The following is a 22,540-nucleotide window of genomic DNA, read 5'->3' as shown; positions in this document are numbered from 1 at the left end:
TCAAACGATGAATGAAGGCAAATTCACGCTTAGAAAAAAAAATAGTTGGTCGGATGGCAGCTTGCTTTATTCAATATGAATGGAAATAAAACTCAAATGTAACGATGTAATAGCTGACACTAAAAATAATGTAAGTTCATGTCTATCTATCTACACACATACATCCACAGAGAGGTAGACAAACAGAAAGACAGGTATACAGATAGATATACTATTTGTGTTGCGCAGTAAAAAAAATGAATTAAAATACAAAACAAAGCGTTTCGACAATGTTTCAAGTAGAAACGAAGACGACGATTTGAGAAAACGAAATGAAAAGAAAAAGGAGTAAATAATAAAGTGCCAGACTTGGAAAACGAAAGCAACAAAGACAGACATAGAAAGGAAGAAAGAGAGAAAGGAAGAAAGAGAGAAAGAAGGAAAGAGTTGTGAACGTCAATGATTTCGCTGCTTAAAGAAAGCAGTCAATGTTGTATCGTTGGAGAGGGTGAATGACATGTAAGAGAGAAGAGAGTGTCTTGTCAGTGACACGTCTCGTTGTAAATGGATGTATCATTGACAAAAACGACGGTTGAGTCAGTAGTTGAAGATCCAGCTGGCTTTTTATTGGCTGTTCTCATCTTTAATTCACAAATATAGATCAATCAATCTGTCTGTCTGTCTATCTATCTTTCTACCTACCAACCTACCTTCATATCTATCTAATCTATATATATTACAAATTAAAAGGGTAAAGGTTTATTAATTTATTAATAAATCAACAATTAATAATTTTTACCAAGCCCTTCGGTATGTAAGCACCATTATCGGTGGAGAACTTATTTAAAAGTTCATATACATTCATAAACATAATTAAGGGATCAGCAAATATTTGCTTCACCACATACCGAAATTCAGAAATAGCAGCTAAAAAAGCTGAGACTCCAACAGATAGCATTACTTGTAACTCACAAAGGCAAAAACAAGAAGAAAAAAACAATGAAAACTAACCATTGTTTTTTTCTTCTTGTTTTTGCCTTTGTGAGTTACAAGTAATGCTATCTGTTGGAGTCTCAGCTTTTTTAGCTGCCATTTCTGAATTTCGGTATGTGGTGAAGCAAATATTTGCTGATCCCTTAATTATGTTTATAAATATATAAATATATATATATATATATATATATATATATATATATATATATATATATATATATATTAGATTTCATTCATGTAACCTTTTCAGACATCAACGATGATGACACGTGGTTAAATTATCATTTGTTTAAACTTCACTACATTAAGTCGACATTAAATCATGCACATTGTCTTTTACCACACACACACACACACACACACCACCTGTCATATTCCTTTCAGTATAGCAAATAACTTTCAATTGAATGAAATTGTCTCCAGATTTGTGGGCCACAGGGAAAAAAAAAAAAAAAAAAAAAAAAAAAGAGACAAACCCACTACTGATGTAGTAAACACAGCGCGAGAGAGAGAGAGAGAGAGAGAGAGAGAGAGAGAGAGAGAGAAAGAGAGAGAGAAAGAGAGAACGGGGTGTAGAACAAACAAGATAACTCAACGAGTGTATGTCTATATATCACGTGATCGACCAGACTATCGGATGCTGTTATACATCGCTGGCCACAATGCCCTTTTGCATAGTTTTTTTTTTTTTTTAGCTTTCGAATAACGCCACCCCGCTGGCTGAACAAAAAGGCTAATGTGTAAGTATACATATACCAGAAAGCATTAAAATACTAAAAGTTATTAAGCTGAAAAAAAATAAAATAAAAAAATAATTAAAAAATTCCATTGAATCATCATCATCATCATCATCATCGTTTAACGTCCGCTTTCCATGCTAGCATGGGTTGGACGATTTGACTGAGGACTGGTGAAACCGGATGGCAACACCAGGCTCCAGTCTGATTTGGCAGAGTTTCTACAGCTGGATGCCCTTCCTAACGCCAACCACTCAGAGAGTGTAGTGGGTGCTTTTACGTGTCACCCGCACGAAAACGGCCACGCTCGAAATGGTGTCTTTTATGTGCCACCCGCACAAGCCAGTCCAGGGGCACTGGCAACGATCTCGCTCGAAAATCCTACAGGAGCCAGTCAGGCGGTACTGGCAACGGCCACGCTCAAAATGGTGCATCTCATGTGCCACCCGCACAAGAGCCAGTCCAGGGGCACTGGCAACGATCTTACTTGGCTTGCCGGGTCTTCTCACGCACAGCCCATTTCCAAAGGTCTCGGTCCGTAGTCATCGCCTCGGTGAGGCCCAATGTACGAAGGTCTTGCCTCACCACCTCAGCCCAGGTCTTCCTGGGCCTACCTCTTCCACGGGTTCCCTCAACTGTTAGGGTGTGGCACTTTTTCACGCAGCTATCCTCCTCCATTCTCACCACATGTCCATACCAGCGCAATCGTCTCTCTTGCACGCCACAACTGATGCTTCTAATGTTCAGCTTTTCTCTCAAGATACTTACACTCTGACGGGTATTCACATTGACATTACACATCCAACGGAGCATACTGGCTTCATTCCTTGCGAGCTTACGTATGTCCTCAGCAGTTACAGCCCATGTTTCACTGCCATGTAGCATGGTTGTTCGTACGCATGCGTCATACAGTCTGCCTTTTACTCTGAGTGAGAGTCCCTTTGTCGCCAGCAGGGGTAAGAGCTCTCTAAACTTTGCCCAGGCTATTCTTATTCTAGCAGCTACACTTTCAGCGCACCCACCCCCACTACTAACTTGGTCGCCCAGATAGCGGAAGCTATCGACTACCTCTAGTTTTTCACCCTGGAATGAGATAGAAGTTGTTTCCTGTTTGTTTGCAGTCTTTATTGCACCTGAACATCTGCCACAAACAAAAACTAACTTGCTAGTTAACCTGCCTTTGATGTTGCTGCACCTCTTATGTGTCCATAGCTTGCACCGGGTACATCTTATAGAGTTACTACCTACTCCTTTTCTACATACTGAGCAGGGCCATCTACCTGAAGGGGTTTGTGTTTTATCTACCTTCCTACTTATTAGGATTTTGGTTTTAGCTAGGTTGACTCTAAGGCCCTTCAATTCTAGACCTTGCTTCCACACCTGAAACTTCTCCTCTAGTTCTGATAGTGACTCCGCAATTAGGGCAAGGTCATCAGCATAGAGGAGCTCCCAGGGGCAACCTGTCTTGAACTCCTCTGTGATTGCCTGGAGGACTATGGTAAATAATAGGGGGCTGAGGACGGAACCTTGGTGGACCCCTACCTCTACCCGGAATTCATTGCTGTACTCATTTCCAACCCTCACCTTACTGGCCGCATCTCTGTATATGGCTCGCACAGCTCTCACTAGCCATTCTTCTATCCCAAGTTTCCTCATTGACCACCAGATAAGGGATCGGGGGACCCTGTCAAAGGCTTTCTCCATGTCAACGAAAGCCAGGTACAGAGGTTTATCCTTGGCTAGGTATTTCTCTTGCAACTGTCTCACTAGAAATAAGGCATCAGTAGTGCTTTTACCTGGCACGAACCCAAACTGCATCTCATCTAAATTGATTCGCTCCCTAATTAGTTGGGCTATGACCCTCTCTGTAACTTTCATAACCTGATCTAACAGCTTGATGCCTCTGTAATTATTTGTATCTAAAGCGTCCCCTTTACCTTTGTAGCAGTTGACTATGATGCTGCTACACCAGTCATAGGGTATGACTCCTTCGTGTATCACCTGGTTCGTAATACGGGTGACTAGGCTATAGCCAACACTGCCAGATATTTTGAGCATCTCTGCAGTGATTCCTGATGGGCCGGGGGCTTTCCCGGTCTTCATACTCTTAATTGCTTTATCTACCCTGGTACTATCAACTCGGATAGCTGGTCCCTCTATTGGGTCGACATAAGGCAGGCTCTCTTTCTCCCATTCATTCTCTTTATTAAGCAATCTATCGTAGTGGCATCTCCAGACCTCTTTCTTTGCATCCTCATTTAATGCAAGCGTACCATCATCCATGCGAACACATTTCTCTCCTACAACATCACTATTCTCTCTCCTACACTGTCTTGCAACCCGAAATACCTCGAGTCTTTGGTCCTCACGGCGCAGAACATTGGCAAATCTTTCCTTATCTGCTTCCCCTCTGGCTAAATAAACCTGTCGCCTAGCCTCCCTTCTGGCACATTGGTACAATTCCCTGCTACCACCGTTCTTCCAGTCCTTCCAAGCTTGTTTCTTTTGTCTAATAGCCCTGTCTACCTCCTTGTTCCACCACCACGTTACTCTGGGTTGGGAGGGGACCTTACACCACCCACAAATCTGGTCGGTGGCTTTCAACAGGTTGTCCCGCAGAAATCTCCAATTGTCTTCCACGTTGTATGATGCTATATCCCCTTCTATTTCGTTAAATGCTTCAAGTAACTTGTCTCTAAGTCTCTGTCCGTTTGCAGGGTCTTTAAGCTTCCACACCCTTCTTCTCCAAGCCTGTCTAATTCTGGGCACCCATTTTGCCTTGATCCCAAAGTCGCTAACTACTAATCTATGTTGTGGGGTACATTCTTCACCAGGGTAGGTTTTGGCATTTATAAGCCGCCCTCTTTCCCTATTTCTGGCGAGGATGTAGTCGATTTGGCTAGAGTGTCTGCCGGAGCGGTAGGTGACTAGGTGACTGGCAGGTTTCCTGAAGTTGGTATTGCAGACCATAAGATTGGTTGCATCACAGAACTCCAGCAGTCTGGTTCCCTCCTCGTTGCGGGAACCGAAGCCATAGCCTCCATGTATGCCATGGAAGCCCCCAGCACGACGTCCGACATGACCGTTGAAGTCTCCAGCCACAAAGAGAAGGTCCCTGTCACTCGTCGACGAGGTAGTTTGCAAGAGGGTGTCATAGAATTGGTCTTTCAGACCATCTGGTAGCCCAGGTTGAGGTGCATAGGCTGAGATGACAGTAGCTAATCTATGATGAAGCACTAGTCTGATCTTAAGTACTCTGTCACTTACTCTAACGACCTCGATTACCTTATCCACCCATTTCTCCGCTAGAAGTATTCCTACGCCCCCGACCCCGTCAGTGTTCCCTGCCCAGAAAATCTTGTACCTGTGTTCTTTGCCTGTGAGGAACCTTGCAGAACCTCCTCTCCATCTTACTTCCTGGATGCAGCACATATCTACGCATCTCCGTTCAAGCATCTCAACAATTTCACCAGATCTACCTTTCAGCGTGCCGACGTTGAGAGTGCCAATCCTAACAGTATGGGTGTTGGGGGTGTGGGCCTGTAGCCTGGGAAGAGGAAAAGCAGTGTCGTGTACCTGAAAAGAAAACTTGCAATTGGAAGAATTCATAAGCAAAACATTACCTACAACCTGCAAACATTTCTCAACCTTAATGCGCTACCCAAAGGTAGGGGAGAGGATGGCCAAGGCCACTAGATGGGTTCCGGGAGACAGCCGAGGTTGACAGGATGACAAAGGGATGAACTTCCGGTGGAGGGGGCGGGATGACAGAGGAATGAACTTCCGGTGGAGGGGGTGGGATGACAGAGGAATGAACTTCCGGTGGAGGGGGCGGGATGACAGAGAAATGAACTTCCGGTGGAGGGGGTGGGATGACAGACGAATGAACTTCCGGTGGAGGGGGTGGGAGGGCGGGTTACCGCCAGCGAGTAGAGAGGGCTCTTAATTGTAGATTTTAAATATTTGAGAGACAACAATGCATAAATCGTAATTTTTTAAAAGAGCAATGAATTCTGGGTGATTAGAATATAACGTAGCATGAATTTAGGAAGCTTAGAAAATGAATAAGCATGAATTTAAGACAACAACTGAATTCAATTGAATTTCATGGAGAGAAACAAGATAAATAATAAGGGACAAAACTAAAGCGCAAGGTATTGAGATGTTTGAGGCCGTAAATAAATAAAAATCTCTATCTTATCTGCATCTTGGGTATTTCGTCGTAGTACGTCAGCGAGATAATTTAGAATGGGTTTCTCATTTATATATAGCCAGAACCTGAAGACCTTAAAGGAAAAACTACGAAGGGGAGAGAGAGAGGATGGAGGGGTAGACAGAGGCATGGCGGGAGAAAAGATCATCATCATCATCATCATCATATATATATATAAAGAGAGAGAGAGAGAGAGAGAGGGGGGACCAGTCAAGCAGCACATCACGCTGTAATTCTTGGGCTGAGAAATCAACACTTAAAAGCCATAATTTTAAGGAGCGATAAGAATTTTTGAATAAAGGAAAATGGGTAGTGGTGGTGGGTAGGTACCGCCAGCGAGTAGAGAGGGCTCTTAATTGTAGATTTTAAATATTTGAGAGACAACAATGCATAAATCGTAATTTTTTAAAAGAGCAATGAATTCTGGGTGATTAGAATATAACGTAGCATGAATTTAGGAAGCTTAGAAAATGAATAAGCATGAATTTAAGACAACAACTGAATTCAATTGAATTTCATGGAGAGAAACAAGATAAATAATAAGGGACAAAACTAAAGCGCAAGGTATTGAGATGTTTGAGGCCGTAAATAAATAAAAATCTCTATCTTATCTGCATCTTGGGTATTTCGTCGTAGTACGTCAGCGAGATAATTTAGAATGGGTTTCTCATTTATATATAGCCAGAACCTGAAGACCTTAAAGGAAAAACTACGAAGGGGAGAGAGAGAGGATGGAGGGGTAGACAGAGGCATGGCGGGAGAAAAGATCATCATCATCATCATCATATATATATATAAAGAGAGAGAGAGAGAGAGAGGGGGGACCAGTCAAGCAGCACATCACGCTGTAATTCTTGGGCTGAGAAATCAACACTTTGAATATTTAAATTATTTTGGCAATCACAGCCAAATAAATCTGGATAAGTTTCAATCTTATGATTTCATCAGCGAAACACTTCTACAATAACGTTAAGTCAAGAATCAATAAGGTTTCCTCTGCAACCCCCAGCTTTTTAAGGTTTCCTGTCTAAAATGTTAACATGAACTTAGTTTTTATGCAGATGACGTCCCCGAGTTATTTAAATACTTAAAAACAAAGCTATAAAAAAACGTTATAAATTCCTGTTTAACTAGAGGCCAAGGCTTTCCAGCTGTGACCATCTCAACTTACTTTTAGATACGCTACATGTGACACACACATACATCACATATACACACACACATCACATATGCACACATGCATGTGACAGGCTTCTATCAGTTTCCATCTGTCGAATCCACTCACAAGGCTTTGGCCAACCCCGGGCAATAGCAGAAGACACTTGCCCAAGGTGCCACGCAGTGGGACTGAACTCAGATCTCTGTGGTAGGGAAGCCTTGTTTCTTTCCACAATTCTTCAACATACCATGAGACATGAAAAAAGAAAAAGAAGAAAGAAAAAAACGAACAAGAGGAAACTGTTTCTCAACTCGTGCCATTCCAACGACGTAGCATTCGTCCATTCATCCAACGTATTCACAGCCTGCAGTTTACAGAAACAGGTTTTCGACTCATAACCAGCTTTCATCACTTTCATCTACTTCCTGTTTAAATGCAGCATCCTTTCTTCAATTCACCTGTTGTTTCATTTGGAAGGAAACACTACATCTGCTGATCTGAAGAATCCAAAGAACCCTTAATACCATGACAGCTCTATTATGGAGATGGTGGCGGCGGTGGCAGAAGGAACTTGTCCGTTAATTAGGCGCTCCAAGAAATTCACTTCCTTTGCAATTCCACCATCCCCTTGAAAAGACTGCCACGTACAAATTAACCCTTTTGATAAGATCCTAGTCCAGATTGACCCCCACCCCTTCTATTATTCAAACTTCTTGTTTTAATGTAATCTAAATTAAAACCTCCCATCACAGTTTCATGCTAACTTCTGTTTTGAACTTCAGCTTAATAATAATAGTTTCACATTTTGGCACAAGGCCAGCATTTTCAAGAGAGTGGGGTATGTTGATTGAATTCACCCCAGTGCACAACTGGTACTTATTTTATCAACCATGAAAGGATCAAAGGCAAAGTTGACCTCAGTGGAATTTGAACTTGGAATGTAAAGGCAGAAACAATACTGCAAAGCATTTTGCCCGATGTGCTAATGAATCTGCCAGCTTGCTACCTTGCAATAATAACAGGTTTCAAATTTTGGCACAAGGCCAGCAATTTCAGGGGAGGAGGGACACCAATTACATTGGCCCCAGTACTCAATTGGTACTTGTTTTATTAACCCCGAAAAGCTGAAAGGTAAAGTCGACCTCAGCAGAATTTGAACTGAAAATATAAAGCCAGATGAAATACCACAAGGCATTTATTATCCTAACGATCCTGCCAACAACACCACCTTAATGATCAAAGTTATTTTACTAAATTCTTCATTCATCATCATCATTTAACGTCTGCTTTCCATGCTGGCATGGGTTGGACGGTTTGATCTGGCAAAGCTTCTACAGCTGGATGCCCTTCCTAATGCTAACCACGCCAAGACTGTAGTGGGTGTTTTTTACGTGCCACCAGCATGAAGGCCAGTCAGGCGGCACTGGCAACGACCACACTTGAATGGAGCATTTTATGTGCCACTGGCATGGGACCAGTCAGCCGGCACAGGCATCAACCACGCTTGAATGGTGCTTTACACGTGCCACCAGCACGAGCAACAATCACATTTGAATGGTGCTTTTCATGTGCCACTGGCATGGGACCAGTCAGGCGGCGCTAGCATCAACCATGCTCGAATGGTGCTTCTCACATGCCACTGGCACGGGTGCCAATCAGGTAGTACTGTCATCGGCCACAACAATGACTTCACTTGACTCAACAAGTCCTTGCAAGTGCAGGTTATTGCCCAATGATTGAAGGGTACTCTTAAAGGGGCTGGTTATGCAACACTGGCATAGGCCATGGTTACGGTCTCACTTGGATTGCCGGGTCTTCTCAAGCACAGCATATCTCCAAAGGTCTCAGTCATTTGTCACCACCTCCGTGAGGTCCAACGTTTGAAAAAACGTATGGAAACAACAGGAACGTATTTCAACAAAAATGCAATAGCAAAAGAGTTAAGGCGATTTCCTGTTACTTTTACATCCCAAGCAGCAACTTAAAATGGTAAAATCAACTTACTAAATCAGTCATTATTTTCAAAATTTACTGTAACAAAGACAATGTATTTCAACAGATATATGGGAACAAAAGGGTTAAAAAACAAAACAAAACAAAACAAGAAGCAGCTTAATTAGTGAACAGCTACAGACAATGTAGATAATTAGTGACCTAATTGCTGTTTTTTTCATTTCCTCCACATATCATCTACCTTATGGCAGCAACATCCGTTATTTCAAGTGCTTTGCTTTCTGAAGATTTACTGCAGGCTGCTGTTTTACATCCATCTTCTTCTGGCCAAGCAAACCTCTTGTCTGTTGTTGGAGTAAATTTACATATTTACATATTAAGAGATAAAATAGTTTCCTTGCTTAACTCTTTCATTACCATATTTCTGTTTAAATACGCTGCGTTTGTCTCCATTAATTTTGGAGGAAAGTTTTAATTTAGGTCGCTTTAACTTTTCCATACCATTCCACTTGTATCAAGCATGGAAAACTGATATTAAATGATGGTGATAGTGGTGATGGTGGTGATGATGATGATGATGTTAATGACAATGAAGGTGTTAATGACGATGAAACAGTTGATGAAAATTTTAATGATAATGACCGCGATGATGATGATGACGACCGTGACGATGACTGTGATGACAACTGTAATGATGATGATGACGGTGATGACGACGACGTTAATGACGAAGATGTTAATGACGATGAAGATGATAATAATGACCGTGTTGATGACGATGACGACCGTGACAACGATGACTGTGATGACGACGACGCTAAATGATGATGATGATGTTAAACGATGATGACTGCGATGATTTTTGTTAAAATACACCAACTTAGTTTCTGTTGATATTAAAAAATAATACTCAGTAAAATAACTTAGTCATTATTAAGCCGGTGCTTGGAACACAGATTAACATGGAATTCTGAAAGGAAGTTTTGTATCCTAGAGCTAGGGGTGATTTGGTATCGAGAGGGTTCACCAACAAATTTTTTTTGTTTTGAAGTAAACATCCATTTATAAAAACAGTTAATGCATAAACTTGAATTTTCATTCTGCAATTAACCGTAATCCATTGACTATTTTGTACTCAAATGACTTTTAGAGCGCCCTGTCTTCTGGGATGCTGTAAGTGTAAATCAAAACTAAGAATGACTGGTAACATTTTTGTCATGGATCACTTTTTGTTTCCTTTGCATATTGGCCAATCTTTTTTACACATAAATATCCCCCACGTACACACCCCAGACCATTTCTATCTGTGGTGATGCTATCTAGAAGCCATCAATTGCTCAATGACCTGTAAATTATGCGACAAGCTTCCACACAGTTTCTATCTCCTAAATTCATTCATAAGACATTGGTTGGCCAGGGGTTATGCACAATGGGATTGAACTCAATACCACATGGTTGCAAAGAGAGCTTCTTAACCATATAGCCACAAAATAAAATAATAATAAAAACTCAGAAAAAGATTCAATGCCCTCACTTTTCAAGTATTTCCTATCGGCTGTTTTTTGTTACTATTAATAAAACAGCAAAAAAGAAAAAAACCTCCACCAGAGAAATGTTATTTTTATTTCCTTCTACACAAATACAATTTATACAGTGTAGATAGCATTAATGAAAGCTTTTTGTCAGCAGTAAAGAGAGAGAGAGAGAGAGAGAGAGAGAGAGAGAGAGAGAGAGAGAGAGGGAGAGGGAGAGAGAGAAAGAGAGAGAGAGAGAGAGAGATTGTCTGAAGAGACAGGTAGTTGGTGATACAAGAGCTTATACAGTAAACTATTAAATAATGAGAGGTTGTGTGGCATATATGCACACACACACACACACACATATATATATAATATAGCACACACACACACACATATAATACAGCACACACACACTTCTTAACAGAAACCGATAAAGTGTTTTATTTTAACTAGACCAGTGCAGATCCAACAAAAAGGATTATGCTTACCATATACACATACACACATGCATGCACGCACACACACATACATACATATAAGCATACAATATGCATTCATATATACTTCCATACACATAAACGACAGCGTGTGTGCATAAACATATGTGTGTGTATATATATATATATATATATATATATATATATATATATGTAGATGTGTGTGTGTGAATACACACACACACACACATGTATACATGCAGAAAAACATAGATAACGAGATGCAAGCCTCTAAATATACGTACATCTGGAAGACTAACTGAACTGATGAAAAAAAAAAAAAACAGAACAAGCTACTGAAAGAAACAAAGAATTAGGAATGGAAAGTAAGAAAGTCTGCTGGGAGAGAGAAGAGAAAACAAGGAGGCAACTCATACGTGGCACACACACACACACACACACACAGAAAATGTTCCTGCCAACTTCTCGCAGACTGAGAAACGGATGAGAAGGAATGAGAAGGACCGATTATTATCAGAACAGAATTCTTATATATGACAACATTACTATCACAAAATACTCTCTCTCTTTCTCTGTCTCTTTCTGTCTTCCATTCTTTCTCTATCTGTCTGTCTGTCTTGATGGTAACAGTTAAATAATAAGAACTTAATGTGGATATATATACATGTGTTTGTGTGTTTGTATGTATATATATATATATATATATATATATATATATATCAAACCCGAAACAATTGGACAGTTAAACAGCTGTAAACAATAGCTAACAAAATTATAATTATAATAATAATTATTATTATTAACAAATCTTCTTACCTTAACAAAATGTGTGTGCCGCAATATTGTATTTTCAAGAGATTTAATCCACTTCTCTCTTTCATCTGCATCTCGGGCTGTAAAAAAATGAGATGAGGAGAGAGAGAAAGAGAGAGAGAGTAATAAAAAAAACAAAAAGTGTGTATGTATAACTAAAATCAATAGGACAACATAGAAGGTACCCGAAGGATAAGAGTGGTCTGTGGTGGCTGAAGAAAGAAAACTAGACGAGTGGAAAGTTGTTCAACTCCACCACCACAATCACCACCACCACCACCACCACCACTGACGATGACAACGACGATGACGACTGCAGTCCGTTCCCTCTCCCTCTCTCCTTCTCTCTTGCTGAAATTCAGTTTAACCATAGTTGATGTGGTGGGCACTAAGATTCCAGTATGGTATCTCTCAGATTACATCAGAAGAAAGAGCCAAGCTTCTGTCACAGGAGTAAACAAACAGTGTTGTGTTTTAGAAGGGTCGGGGGGTGGGAGAATGTTTTATCATAAACAGCACTGATAAATTTGATAAACTACTGGTGGTTGATGGTTATTTAGAAGGAGAGAGAGAGAATGAGAGAGTTTAATGCATAGAACAGTACCAAATAATAATTTTTAAAAATTAATTAAAAATAAACAACTGAAAAGAGACTCTAAAACTGATTACTTTTTGTACTTTATGAAACAAAACACATAGCTGTGTGTGTGTGTGTGTGTGTGTGTATGTGTGTGTGTGTGCATATATATTTAGATATATTTCATCTTTTACTTGAAGTCATTAGACTGCGGCCATGCTGGAGTATGCATTGAAGAACTTTTAGTTGAATCAATCAATCCCAAAACTGTTTTCTTTTCTTAAAGTCCGGTACTTATTCTCTTGGTCTCTCCTGTTAAACTTCTAAGTTACAGGGATGCAAACACACCAACACTGGTTGTGAAGTGGTGGTGGGGTGATGGGCTTCTTTCAGTTTCCATCTACTAAATCCACTTGCAAGGCTTTGGTCAGCCCAAGGCTATAGAAGTCACTTGCCCAAATTGCCATGCAGTAAGACTGAACCCAGAACCATGTGGTTGGAAAGCAAGCTTCTTACCACACAGCCACACTTGCACCTATATGTGTGTGTGTGTGTGTGTGTGTGTGTGTGTGTGTGTGTGTGTGTGTGTGTGTGTGTTTATGTATATATACACTCACACACGTATTCATGCATATATAAATATACACATACACACCATATTTCCTTGAATATAGGATTCACTTTCAAAAGCAAAAGGGGTTTAAAAAATCATTCTGGGGCCCTTATATTTTAGAATTGGCTTACATTACATATTACATGCTTTAAAAGAGTAAAACCATTTTCTTCCCTTGAATACGTGCTGCTGAAATTAGGCCACATTTAATCTGCTATCAAACATACATATTTAAATATTCTTTAAAGCCATTCACTGAGACAGAATCGCACATGACAGTTACATTGTTAAACAGGGAAAACACATTAAACAGAGAACAGTAATGAAAATAACAACTATTTCAAATTCTGCACAAGGCAGGCAATTTTAGTGAGTGGTGGTGGGGGGGGGGGGAGCCAGTTATGTCGACCGCCAAACACCATCGGTTCTGGTACTTGATTGGAACTATATTTTATCAAACCCCTAAAGATGAAAGGCAAAGTAAACCTCAGCAGGATTTGAACCCAAAATGAGAAGAGTGAAAACAAAACCGACAAAGTATATTGTCCAACGCTCTGATGAGTCTGTCAGTTTGCAGCAATAATAATAATAATCCTTTCTACCATAGGCACAAGGCCTGAAACTCTGGGTGAGGGGGAAATCTATTACATGTCCCCCAGTACATGACTGATACTTATTTCATTGACCCCGAAAGGATGAAAGACAAGGTCAACCAAAGCAGGATTTGAACTCAGAACATAAAGACAGAAAAAATGCCACTAAGTATTTTGTATGGTGTGCTAACAATTTTGCCAGATCACCATCTTAAATAATAATAATAATAATAATAGTAATAATAATAATAATAATAACAATAATAATAATGATGATGATGATGATAATGATGATGCCACCATAAAATATACAAGATATGATTTATGATATATTTTGTTCTTTCTTACCTCTGGGTAATCTGAAAAATTTTTTCAATTTACTAAAATTCTTGTTTTTATCTACAAATAGGTTTTTAAATTGTTGACCGAATTGCTTCATAGCCAGGTAGAACACTAAGTTGTAAAACATGGCCAATAAACGTGTTACGATATATACCTTGCCAAAACAGGATAAAAAGAAGAAAAGATTAATGCAATAAAATATAGAAATAAATAAAAATAAAATTAAATGAAAGTCTCTAAAATGGACAAGACAGAAGACAGCCGAGCGGTTCCATGGCAACTGGCCAGAATTAGAAAGGAACGTGATAGAGCTACAAAGTAGTTCCTTAGAGAGATGAGTGTTAAATAACCGGTTGAGTTGGTTTCTCATACTTCGTTCACCATTTATTGCAAACCATCAAACACACGCACACACAATAGACTTTTAACCCTAGGAACATTACCTCTATCTCGTTTCTTCACAACTCCTTATTTCACTTCTTACTTTACAATGTTTTGTTTCAAACAATTTGGTGAGTTTCAAGAACTGTCACCCAAAACAGGAAACTGTTCCTCTGTCATTAAACCCAAATCAGGCCAAAGGAGGTCAGGTCAGGTCAGGTCACCTGCTGGACCTTCACCCTCAGCCTACCCCCAATTGCTATTATATAAGTCCTAACTACCTGCAGTCTTAGTAACTACTTCTATTGTTGCTAATCAAAAGTCTGGTCTTTCTTTGACCACCAGACTTTGATTAATTGTTCTCACTACTACAGAAACACACAAGAATTACTCATTCATTTCGGTTCGACTGCCTCCTCCTCCCACCACCCATTCTCATCCCCTTAAATACTGCCTTCAACAACAAAGAGCTATTATTTCATTCCATAATAGTCACAGCTTCTTTGCTATCTCCTTCACTCACTTTCATCAACTCAATACCATTATTAAGTAACAAAGTGTTACTATTTATTATTCGTTAACGATCACGGCCTTTGTGCTGTGTGACTACAAATAACCTGATTACACAGATTACAAACACATTTTTAATTCATGTACAGTTTGAAATATAAGTGACAATAATTAATAACAGGAACAGAATACCAAAAGATAAAAAGTGGATGTTGTGGGGGACTAAGTGATATTCATATTGCTTCTGCTGTTATTAATTAATTCTTAATAATCCTACTGGCTATTTGCAACACCAGTGCCTGATAAGATTCTCGGTAGATTGCTGATGGTGGTATCGCTGCTATCTTTAGCTTTTGGGTACCAACCATTGACAAGGGCAAGGAAGGCTGAAATCACTTGATCTGGTAGTCCCAGCAGCAATGGCAGACAATTATCTGCTGCTAGCAATATAAACACAAATGCATATATGCACCACAAGTCCGTATGGGGTTCCCCCATGGTAACTAATGCAGTATTCTGTGTTCTTACACAACACCCACTTTTAAGTGGGGATAAATATTATCTTTTGGTATTAATACTGCTTCTGTTGCTATTATTTTTTTAATAATCCCACTGGCTATTTGCAACACCAGAGCCTGATAAGGTGCTGAGATTCTCTGAATATTGCTTGCAGAGGAATCACTGCTATCTCTAGCTTTTGTGTGTCTACTATTAACAAAGCCAAGGAAGACTGAAATTACATAATCTGGTGGTAATCCCAGTGATAATGGTGGAGGTTTATCTCCTGCTAGCAATATAAACAAGAGTGCATATATGCACCACAAGTCCATATAAGAGGTTCTCTCCAAGTAAATAACACAGTATTTTCTGTTCTGACACAACATTCACCACTAAGCAGTGATAAGTATTACCTTTCGTTATTAATACTGCTGCAGTCGTCATTAATTATTTTTAATAATCTCACTGGCTGATAAGGAACCAAGATTCTATACATATTGCTTACAGAGGAATTGCTGCTATCTCTAGCTTTCGGGTGTCTACCATTGACAAGGCTAAGGGAAACCAAAATCACATGATCTGGTAGTCCCAGTGATGATGGTGAAGGATTATCACCTGCTACTGATATAAAGAAGGGTGCATATAAGCACCACAAGTCCATATAAGAGGTTCTCTCCAAGTAAAAAGCACAGTATTCTGTGTTCTAACACAACATCCACCTTTAAGTGGCGATAAATATAACTGAAAATGTCTGTATACAATGGATATGTTAAAATACAATAGAATGAAACCGAGGTTCAGGTATGGCTGTATAATTAACCGTTTCCTTCCCAACTATATGACTTTTGGTTCTGTCCCACAGCATGGCATTTTAAGCAAGTATTTTCCAGTATATAGCCTTGGGCTGACCAAAGCCTCATGAGAGGATCAGGCAGAACCATCATCATGTGTATGTGTGAGAGTATATATCAATCATCATCATCATCGTTTAACGTCCGCTTTCCATGCTAGCATGGGTTGGACGATTTGACTGAGGACTGGTGAAACCGTATGGCAACACCAATATATATATATATATTGGCGTTAGGAAGGGCATCCAGCTGTAGAAACTCTGCCAAATTAGATTGGAGCCTGGTGTTGCCATCCGGTTTCACCAGTCCTCAGTCAAATCGTCCAACCCATGCTAGCATGGAAAGCAGACGTTAAACGATGATGATGATGATGATATATATATATATATATATATATGTATCATTGTTCTAACATCTACTTTTCCATGCATGCATAAGTCAAACAGAATTTGTCAAGGCAGATTTTCTACAACTGGATGCCCTTCCTGTCACCAATCCTCACCTGTATCCAAGCAAGGTAAAATTTCTCCATGGACAGAAATATTTTTGCAAAATATTGGAAATGAATGACACTGTTTGTATACACAAGGTTAACACAAGGAGACACTAACAGACACAAGGCTTTGACCAGCCTGCATCTATAGTAAAAGGCACTTGCCCATGAGGCCATGCAGTAGGACTGAATACAAAACCGTGTGGTTTGTGTGTGTGTGTGTGTGTGTGTGTGTGTGTGAGTGACCGTTTGCACTTTCTTCTGCAAAAGTCATGGCCAACAAGTGGGGATGTTATCACTTCTCAGCAGATCATTTGCATGTTTCATGCCTTCAAAGCCATGTGGAATATGATATCCCTTACTTGAAAAATTGGTATGGGTTACAAAGAGGTAAAATAATGTCTTGATAATATATTCTAACCCATGCTAGCATGGAAAAACAGACATAATAGCAAATGAATGAAACAACTAATAAAAACAAACATGGTTTTGTAAATTCAAGCTTTTGTATGAAATTGTTGAGGTAAGCCTTTCATGTTTTGTCTTTCTCAAAACATGATTTAATCAAAATTAATCCTTGAAATAATGTTTTTATCACACTGCATGCATAATTCTAATTCTCATTAATTATAATTCCAGAGTTGTCTTTCCTTTGTCTTGACTAATTTCACTAACATTAACCATTGTAGGTTAGGATTCCTTCTCCTCATTTACAGCAGTAACTTTAATTAGCTGAAAATTTTTATTCACTATGTCACATATGTCAGCACTCATTCAACTAATAATTAGATATTTTAGCTCATGTTAACACATTCAATGAACAGAGCATTTAGCCCTTTTGTTACCATTTTCCTGTTGAAATGGGTGTAATAAATAGCATATTGAAATATGTTGCTTTTGTTTCATTTCATTTTGAAAATAATGAAGAACTTAATAAAATAAGTTTGTCGTTATTAAGTTGATGTTAGAAACATAAATTAACATTAAATTTTGAAAGAAAAAGTCTTAATTTAGATCACTTCAACTCTTTTGTTACCATATTCCTATTGAATATTCATTTCAATAATTCTGAAAATAATTAAGGAGTAGATAACAACTCATTATTTAAGCTGGTGCTTGAAACGAATTGATATGAAACGTTGATGGAAGATTTTAATTTAGATCGTTTTTAAATCAGAAAGTATAACAGGACCAAGTACTCAATTAGGGCTCACTGAGTACAAAACAACAGCTAACCACTCAAATACTCATTTTGTTAGAATGACAGAGGTAAGGCGGTGGCGAGATGGCAGAATCGTTAGCAGATCGGGCGAAATGCTGAGCGGTATTTTGTCTGTCTTTACATTCTGAGATCAAATTCCACCGAGGTCGACTTTGCCTTTCATCCTTTCAGGGGTCAATAAAGTAAGTACCAGTTGTGTACTGGGGTCGATCTAATCAACTGCACCCCCTCCCCCAAAATTTCAGGCCTTGTGCCCAGAGTCGAAAAGAATGACAGAAGCAAGTAGAATATTCTGACTTATTCCAGGGTATAACGGAGTGATGAGCTCACCACCACCACAACCACCAACATCGAATGCTGCCAACGATATAAATATGAATGCTTTTATGCACCATGAATCCATATGCGAGATCTTCTCATGGTAAATAATACAGGATTTGGTGTTGTTGGATATATAGATTGTCTTTTCGTATTAATAATGCTTCTATTGTTATTATTTTTTAAGAAGCTATTTGCAGCCTCAGTGCCTGAAAAGGTAATGAAATTCTATATATTGTTGGCAGTGTAATTCATCTACAGGATGTTTGTCATGAAAGAGGCCAGGAAGGTCAAAATCACATGATCAGGCAGTTCCAGCATCTGTAGCACATGATGCTTGTTTGCCAACGATATAAACATTATCACTTTTAAGTACCATGCGTTCACATGTGAAGCCCTCTCTAGGTCAATAATGCAGCATTCGATGTTCAAACAAATCATCCATGTTAAGTTGGATAGAAAGATTGCCTTTTTAATAACAACATTTCTTAATATCATCTAACTCATGCATATTCTTAAAAAGAAACAAAAATAGTGGAAAAAAAAAACCAAGACAATTTCATCATTATAAATACTATAAGTATATTTCTGCTAGAAAAAGCAGCCAGATCTTCCTCAAATCATATCCTACCACCTTAAAAAAGAAAAAAAGGTAACAGTATATTGTAGTTCTTTGTATTAAAAAAAATGGGACGATTTTGGGTGGAATTACCCAAATGACCCATTTACTTAGAGCTGATTTATAATAAAGACCCATTTATTTAGAGCTGATCTGGAGCTAAACAATAATAAACTTTTAGAATGAGACATCATGTAAAGTTTACCTTGGAAATGAAAGGTCTTCTGGTTGGCAGTAATAGTGAAGGTACTATCGTCTTCATCATCAATACCAATTATGGCTCCCTGAAAAAAGCAAAACAAAAAACAACTAACATTATATTGTATTATAAAGGATGTTGGTGATGCTTTAGTGAAAAAATACTAAATTTCCAATATACTATTTTTATGTAAGTTTTAACCCTTTTGTTTCAATTAATTTTAAAGAATATAGAATTTAGTAAAATAACTCATCAATAAGCTGGTATTCAGAAAATAATTTAACACAAAATTTTGAAGGGAAGTTTTAATTTAGGTTACTTTAAAATCGGAAATTTGTATCTGAGAACCAGAAGCAGTTTCAGGCAGGTTGTAATGGCTGAACCAGCAAGGATTTTTAGGAACAGCAGCAAAGATTTGAGGCTACGGAAAAGGTGCTACACTTCCCTTGTTCAATTAATTTTGAAAGTAAGGAAGAATTCAATAAAAGAACTTTGTTGTTTTATTAAACTGGAATTTAGAAGGTGAATTGACATGAACTTTTGATGGCAAGTTTTAATTTAGATCACTTTAAGACAAGAAGCATGTACCACAGAACTAAGGACATTCTCAGGAGAGTTCATACCAAGAGGGTTAACCCATTTGTTAACATAATTCTAATGAAATACACTGCATTTGTTTTAATTAATTTTGAAGATAATAAAGAATTTAGTAAAATAACCGTCATTATTAAGCAGATATTTGGGACATAAGTTCCTAATTTCATGAAATTTTGATGGAAGATTCTAATTTAGATTACTTTAAAACAGAAATTTTACATCACAGAAACAGGGGCAAACTCAGACAGACTGGTGTTCAAAGGGTTGAATAAATGTAACAAATGCAATAGGTTAGAGTGATAAGGTTAACAGTAATTGGTGTAGTTAATATTGTTGGGATTGGTTTCAGTTCAGACTAGTGCAGCTGGCAAAGTCAGAAAATGCAAGAAGAACTATTTGAAATGCCATTTAGTAATTTCAGATGAAGAGAAATTGTCAGGGTAAAAGAATGGACAGGTGCAGCCTCCTACCTCAGGTAATGTTGAAAAGAATTAAGAGAAAGTAGAGGTTATGATAGCAACCACAGAAAGGAGTAGAAAATATTACTCAACAGTGGGCAAGGGTATGGTAAGGGGGTGAGAGGATGTTTCTGAAGTATTTGTTTATCTGTTTTGTTTAGTTCTGGTAGGAAGGGAAACCAGAGAAAGAATTTTAAATGAGTTGCAACATTCCATTTGGAGTAAATAACTATAAGGTTACAAATATTTGATAATACTGTTCAAAACCAAAAGAAAATTCAAAGTTATTAGATTCAGTTTTATAAAAATATCGTGAATAATGGGAATTATTTAACTTGGTAAGAAAAGTCTTCAATAGACTTCTGTTTCCCTTTTAGGGCATTTAGGGTCCATCCTGACACCTCATCACAACTATTTTATCTCTCTTTCCATATCCACCCCAGTTACATCCATTCCTTTATAATGCGAGTAACCATGCAGCACCTCTACAGCAAGAAATCTCTTCTGGACCTTTCTTTCATGCTTTAACCCACTCGGCCCCGACCACAAAACCACCTCCCACTCTACTGTGACCTCACTCAGCAGAAGAGATTCTTAGTCTTGATTCCATAAAAGAAAGTACTCTGCACACACTGTTAAGTGGTTGGTGTTAGGAAGGACATCCAGCCATAGAAACCATGTCCACGCAGACACTGCAGCTCACTGCAGTCCTCCAGCTCATTGCTAGCATGGGTTCGACGGTTTGACTGAGGGCTGGCAAGCCAGAAGGCTGCACCAGGCTCCGATCTGATTTGTTAAAGTTTCTACAGCTGGATACCCTTCCTAATGCCAACCACTCCAAGAGTGTAGTGGGTGCTTTTTACATGCCATTGGCATGAGGGCTAGTCAGACGGCACTGGCAACAACCACGCTTGAATGGTGCTTTTTACGTGCCACCGGCACAGGACCAGTCAACCAGCAGTGGCATCAACCACGCTTGAATGGTGCTTTTTACGTGCCACCAAATTATATATATATCATCATCGTTTAATGTCCGTTTCCATGCTGGCATGGGCTGGACAGTTCGACTGAGGTTTGGAGAGCCAGTGGCTGCACCAGGCTCCAATCTGATAATGTTTCTACAGCTGGAAGCCCTTCCTAATAGTAAAATTAAAATAAGTGCAGACATAACAACTATGCTGAATTCAAGGATAACAATGCATGTTGCCCTGGTACACACCTGTCTTCCCCACAACCCCACCCCACACATACTATCCCATTAAAAAAAAAAATCCAGACTAAACTAATACCAAGAAACACCAACAAATATTATTGTGTTTTTAATGAAAAAAGGTATCTTACCTTTAATCGGACACATCTTCGCCGATCACCTCTCATCATTTTATCTTTGGACTAAAGAGAAAAATAACAGAAAATTGGATTTACACAGGTATAGATAATTTATTTAAATTTAAAGGAATTTTGAACATTTCAGAATTAATCTAAAAATAAGGTAAGTTAAAGTTTGTCCTTATAACACAGCAGCGTTATCAGGATAAACTTTTTCATTCGTTACAGCTTAACCCTTTAGCATTTAAACTGTTCAATCCAGACTGAATATTTTACTGGCTTTGCATTCAAACTGGCCAGATCCAACTTTTCACACCTACCCTACAATGTCACTCTAAAAATAAACAATTATATTATCAAAATCTTGAAGCTATGAGATTTGAAGCTGCAAGGTAAGGCACGATTAATTCAAAAATATGTGAACACGAAAGAAGGATTAAGACCATCAAATCAACACCGTTTCTATGTCTATAGATAAACTGTTATGACTATGCATAAGCACAGTGTATGTGTGTGGTGGTGGTGGTGGGGGGTAGCAAGAGAGAAGGGATCAGATAATCCAGGTGTTTACTTGAGGAGACGTCCTAAAGGGGTCTACTTTTTTAAGGGCCACCTATTTTGGGATCCCCTCTATTTTTAGAGCATTTTAAACTAAATATGTGGCATTGGTGACCAAATTGGAGCAATGATAATGAATTTCATAGCATGAACTCTCAGGGAGTATTGTAAGGAGGTTCAATTCCTGAAGTGCCGCTTAAATGAGGCCCCACTGACCCCACTATTTTTAGTGCTCCTACACTTATTGATTAAACTGATCAGCATCAGTGCTAAGCACATCTGCAGAAATAAGTTTGGGCATCCTAAATACTTTCATGTACATTCAAATTGAGATGAGGAGTTATAAAAGGTACGTTTCAAGTGTGGTCGTGTGGATATTTATATTTTGCAGTTTATGAAACTTGTCTAATATATATAAATATATAAAATACAGCCACATATAATACATCATCATCATTTAACATCTGTTTCCTCTGCTGGTATGTGTTGGACAGCTATGTCAGGGGCCACACTTGGTTCCATAGTCTGTTTTGGCTTGGTTTCTATGGCCTGATGCC

The 22,540-nt window shown here is 38.8% G+C and overlaps 1 protein-coding gene across 1 annotated transcript in view; it reads right to left on the bottom strand.

Annotated features, from left to right (window-relative positions):
* LOC106876619 (oxysterol-binding protein-related protein 9) overlaps window positions 1-22,540 on the bottom strand; it is a 115,893-nt gene that overhangs the window by 68,329 nt on the left and 25,024 nt on the right. Inside the window, exons 2-4 of the mRNA XM_089356889.1 lie at window positions 21,438-21,488; window positions 19,048-19,126; window positions 11,829-11,905 (exon numbers count right to left, since the gene is read on the bottom strand). Coding sequence (XP_089213015.1) covers window positions 11,829-11,905; window positions 19,048-19,126; window positions 21,438-21,488 — 207 coding nt within the window. The remainder of the gene's footprint in view (window positions 1-11,828; window positions 11,906-19,047; window positions 19,127-21,437; window positions 21,489-22,540) is intronic.

Source organism: Octopus bimaculoides, chromosome 8, assembly GCF_046866305.1.
Source record: "Octopus bimaculoides isolate indiv1 chromosome 8, ASM4686630v1, whole genome shotgun sequence".
Classification (NCBI taxonomy): Eukaryota; Metazoa; Mollusca; class Cephalopoda; order Octopoda; family Octopodidae; genus Octopus; species Octopus bimaculoides.
This window is presented reverse-complemented; position numbering and strand designations above follow the sequence as displayed.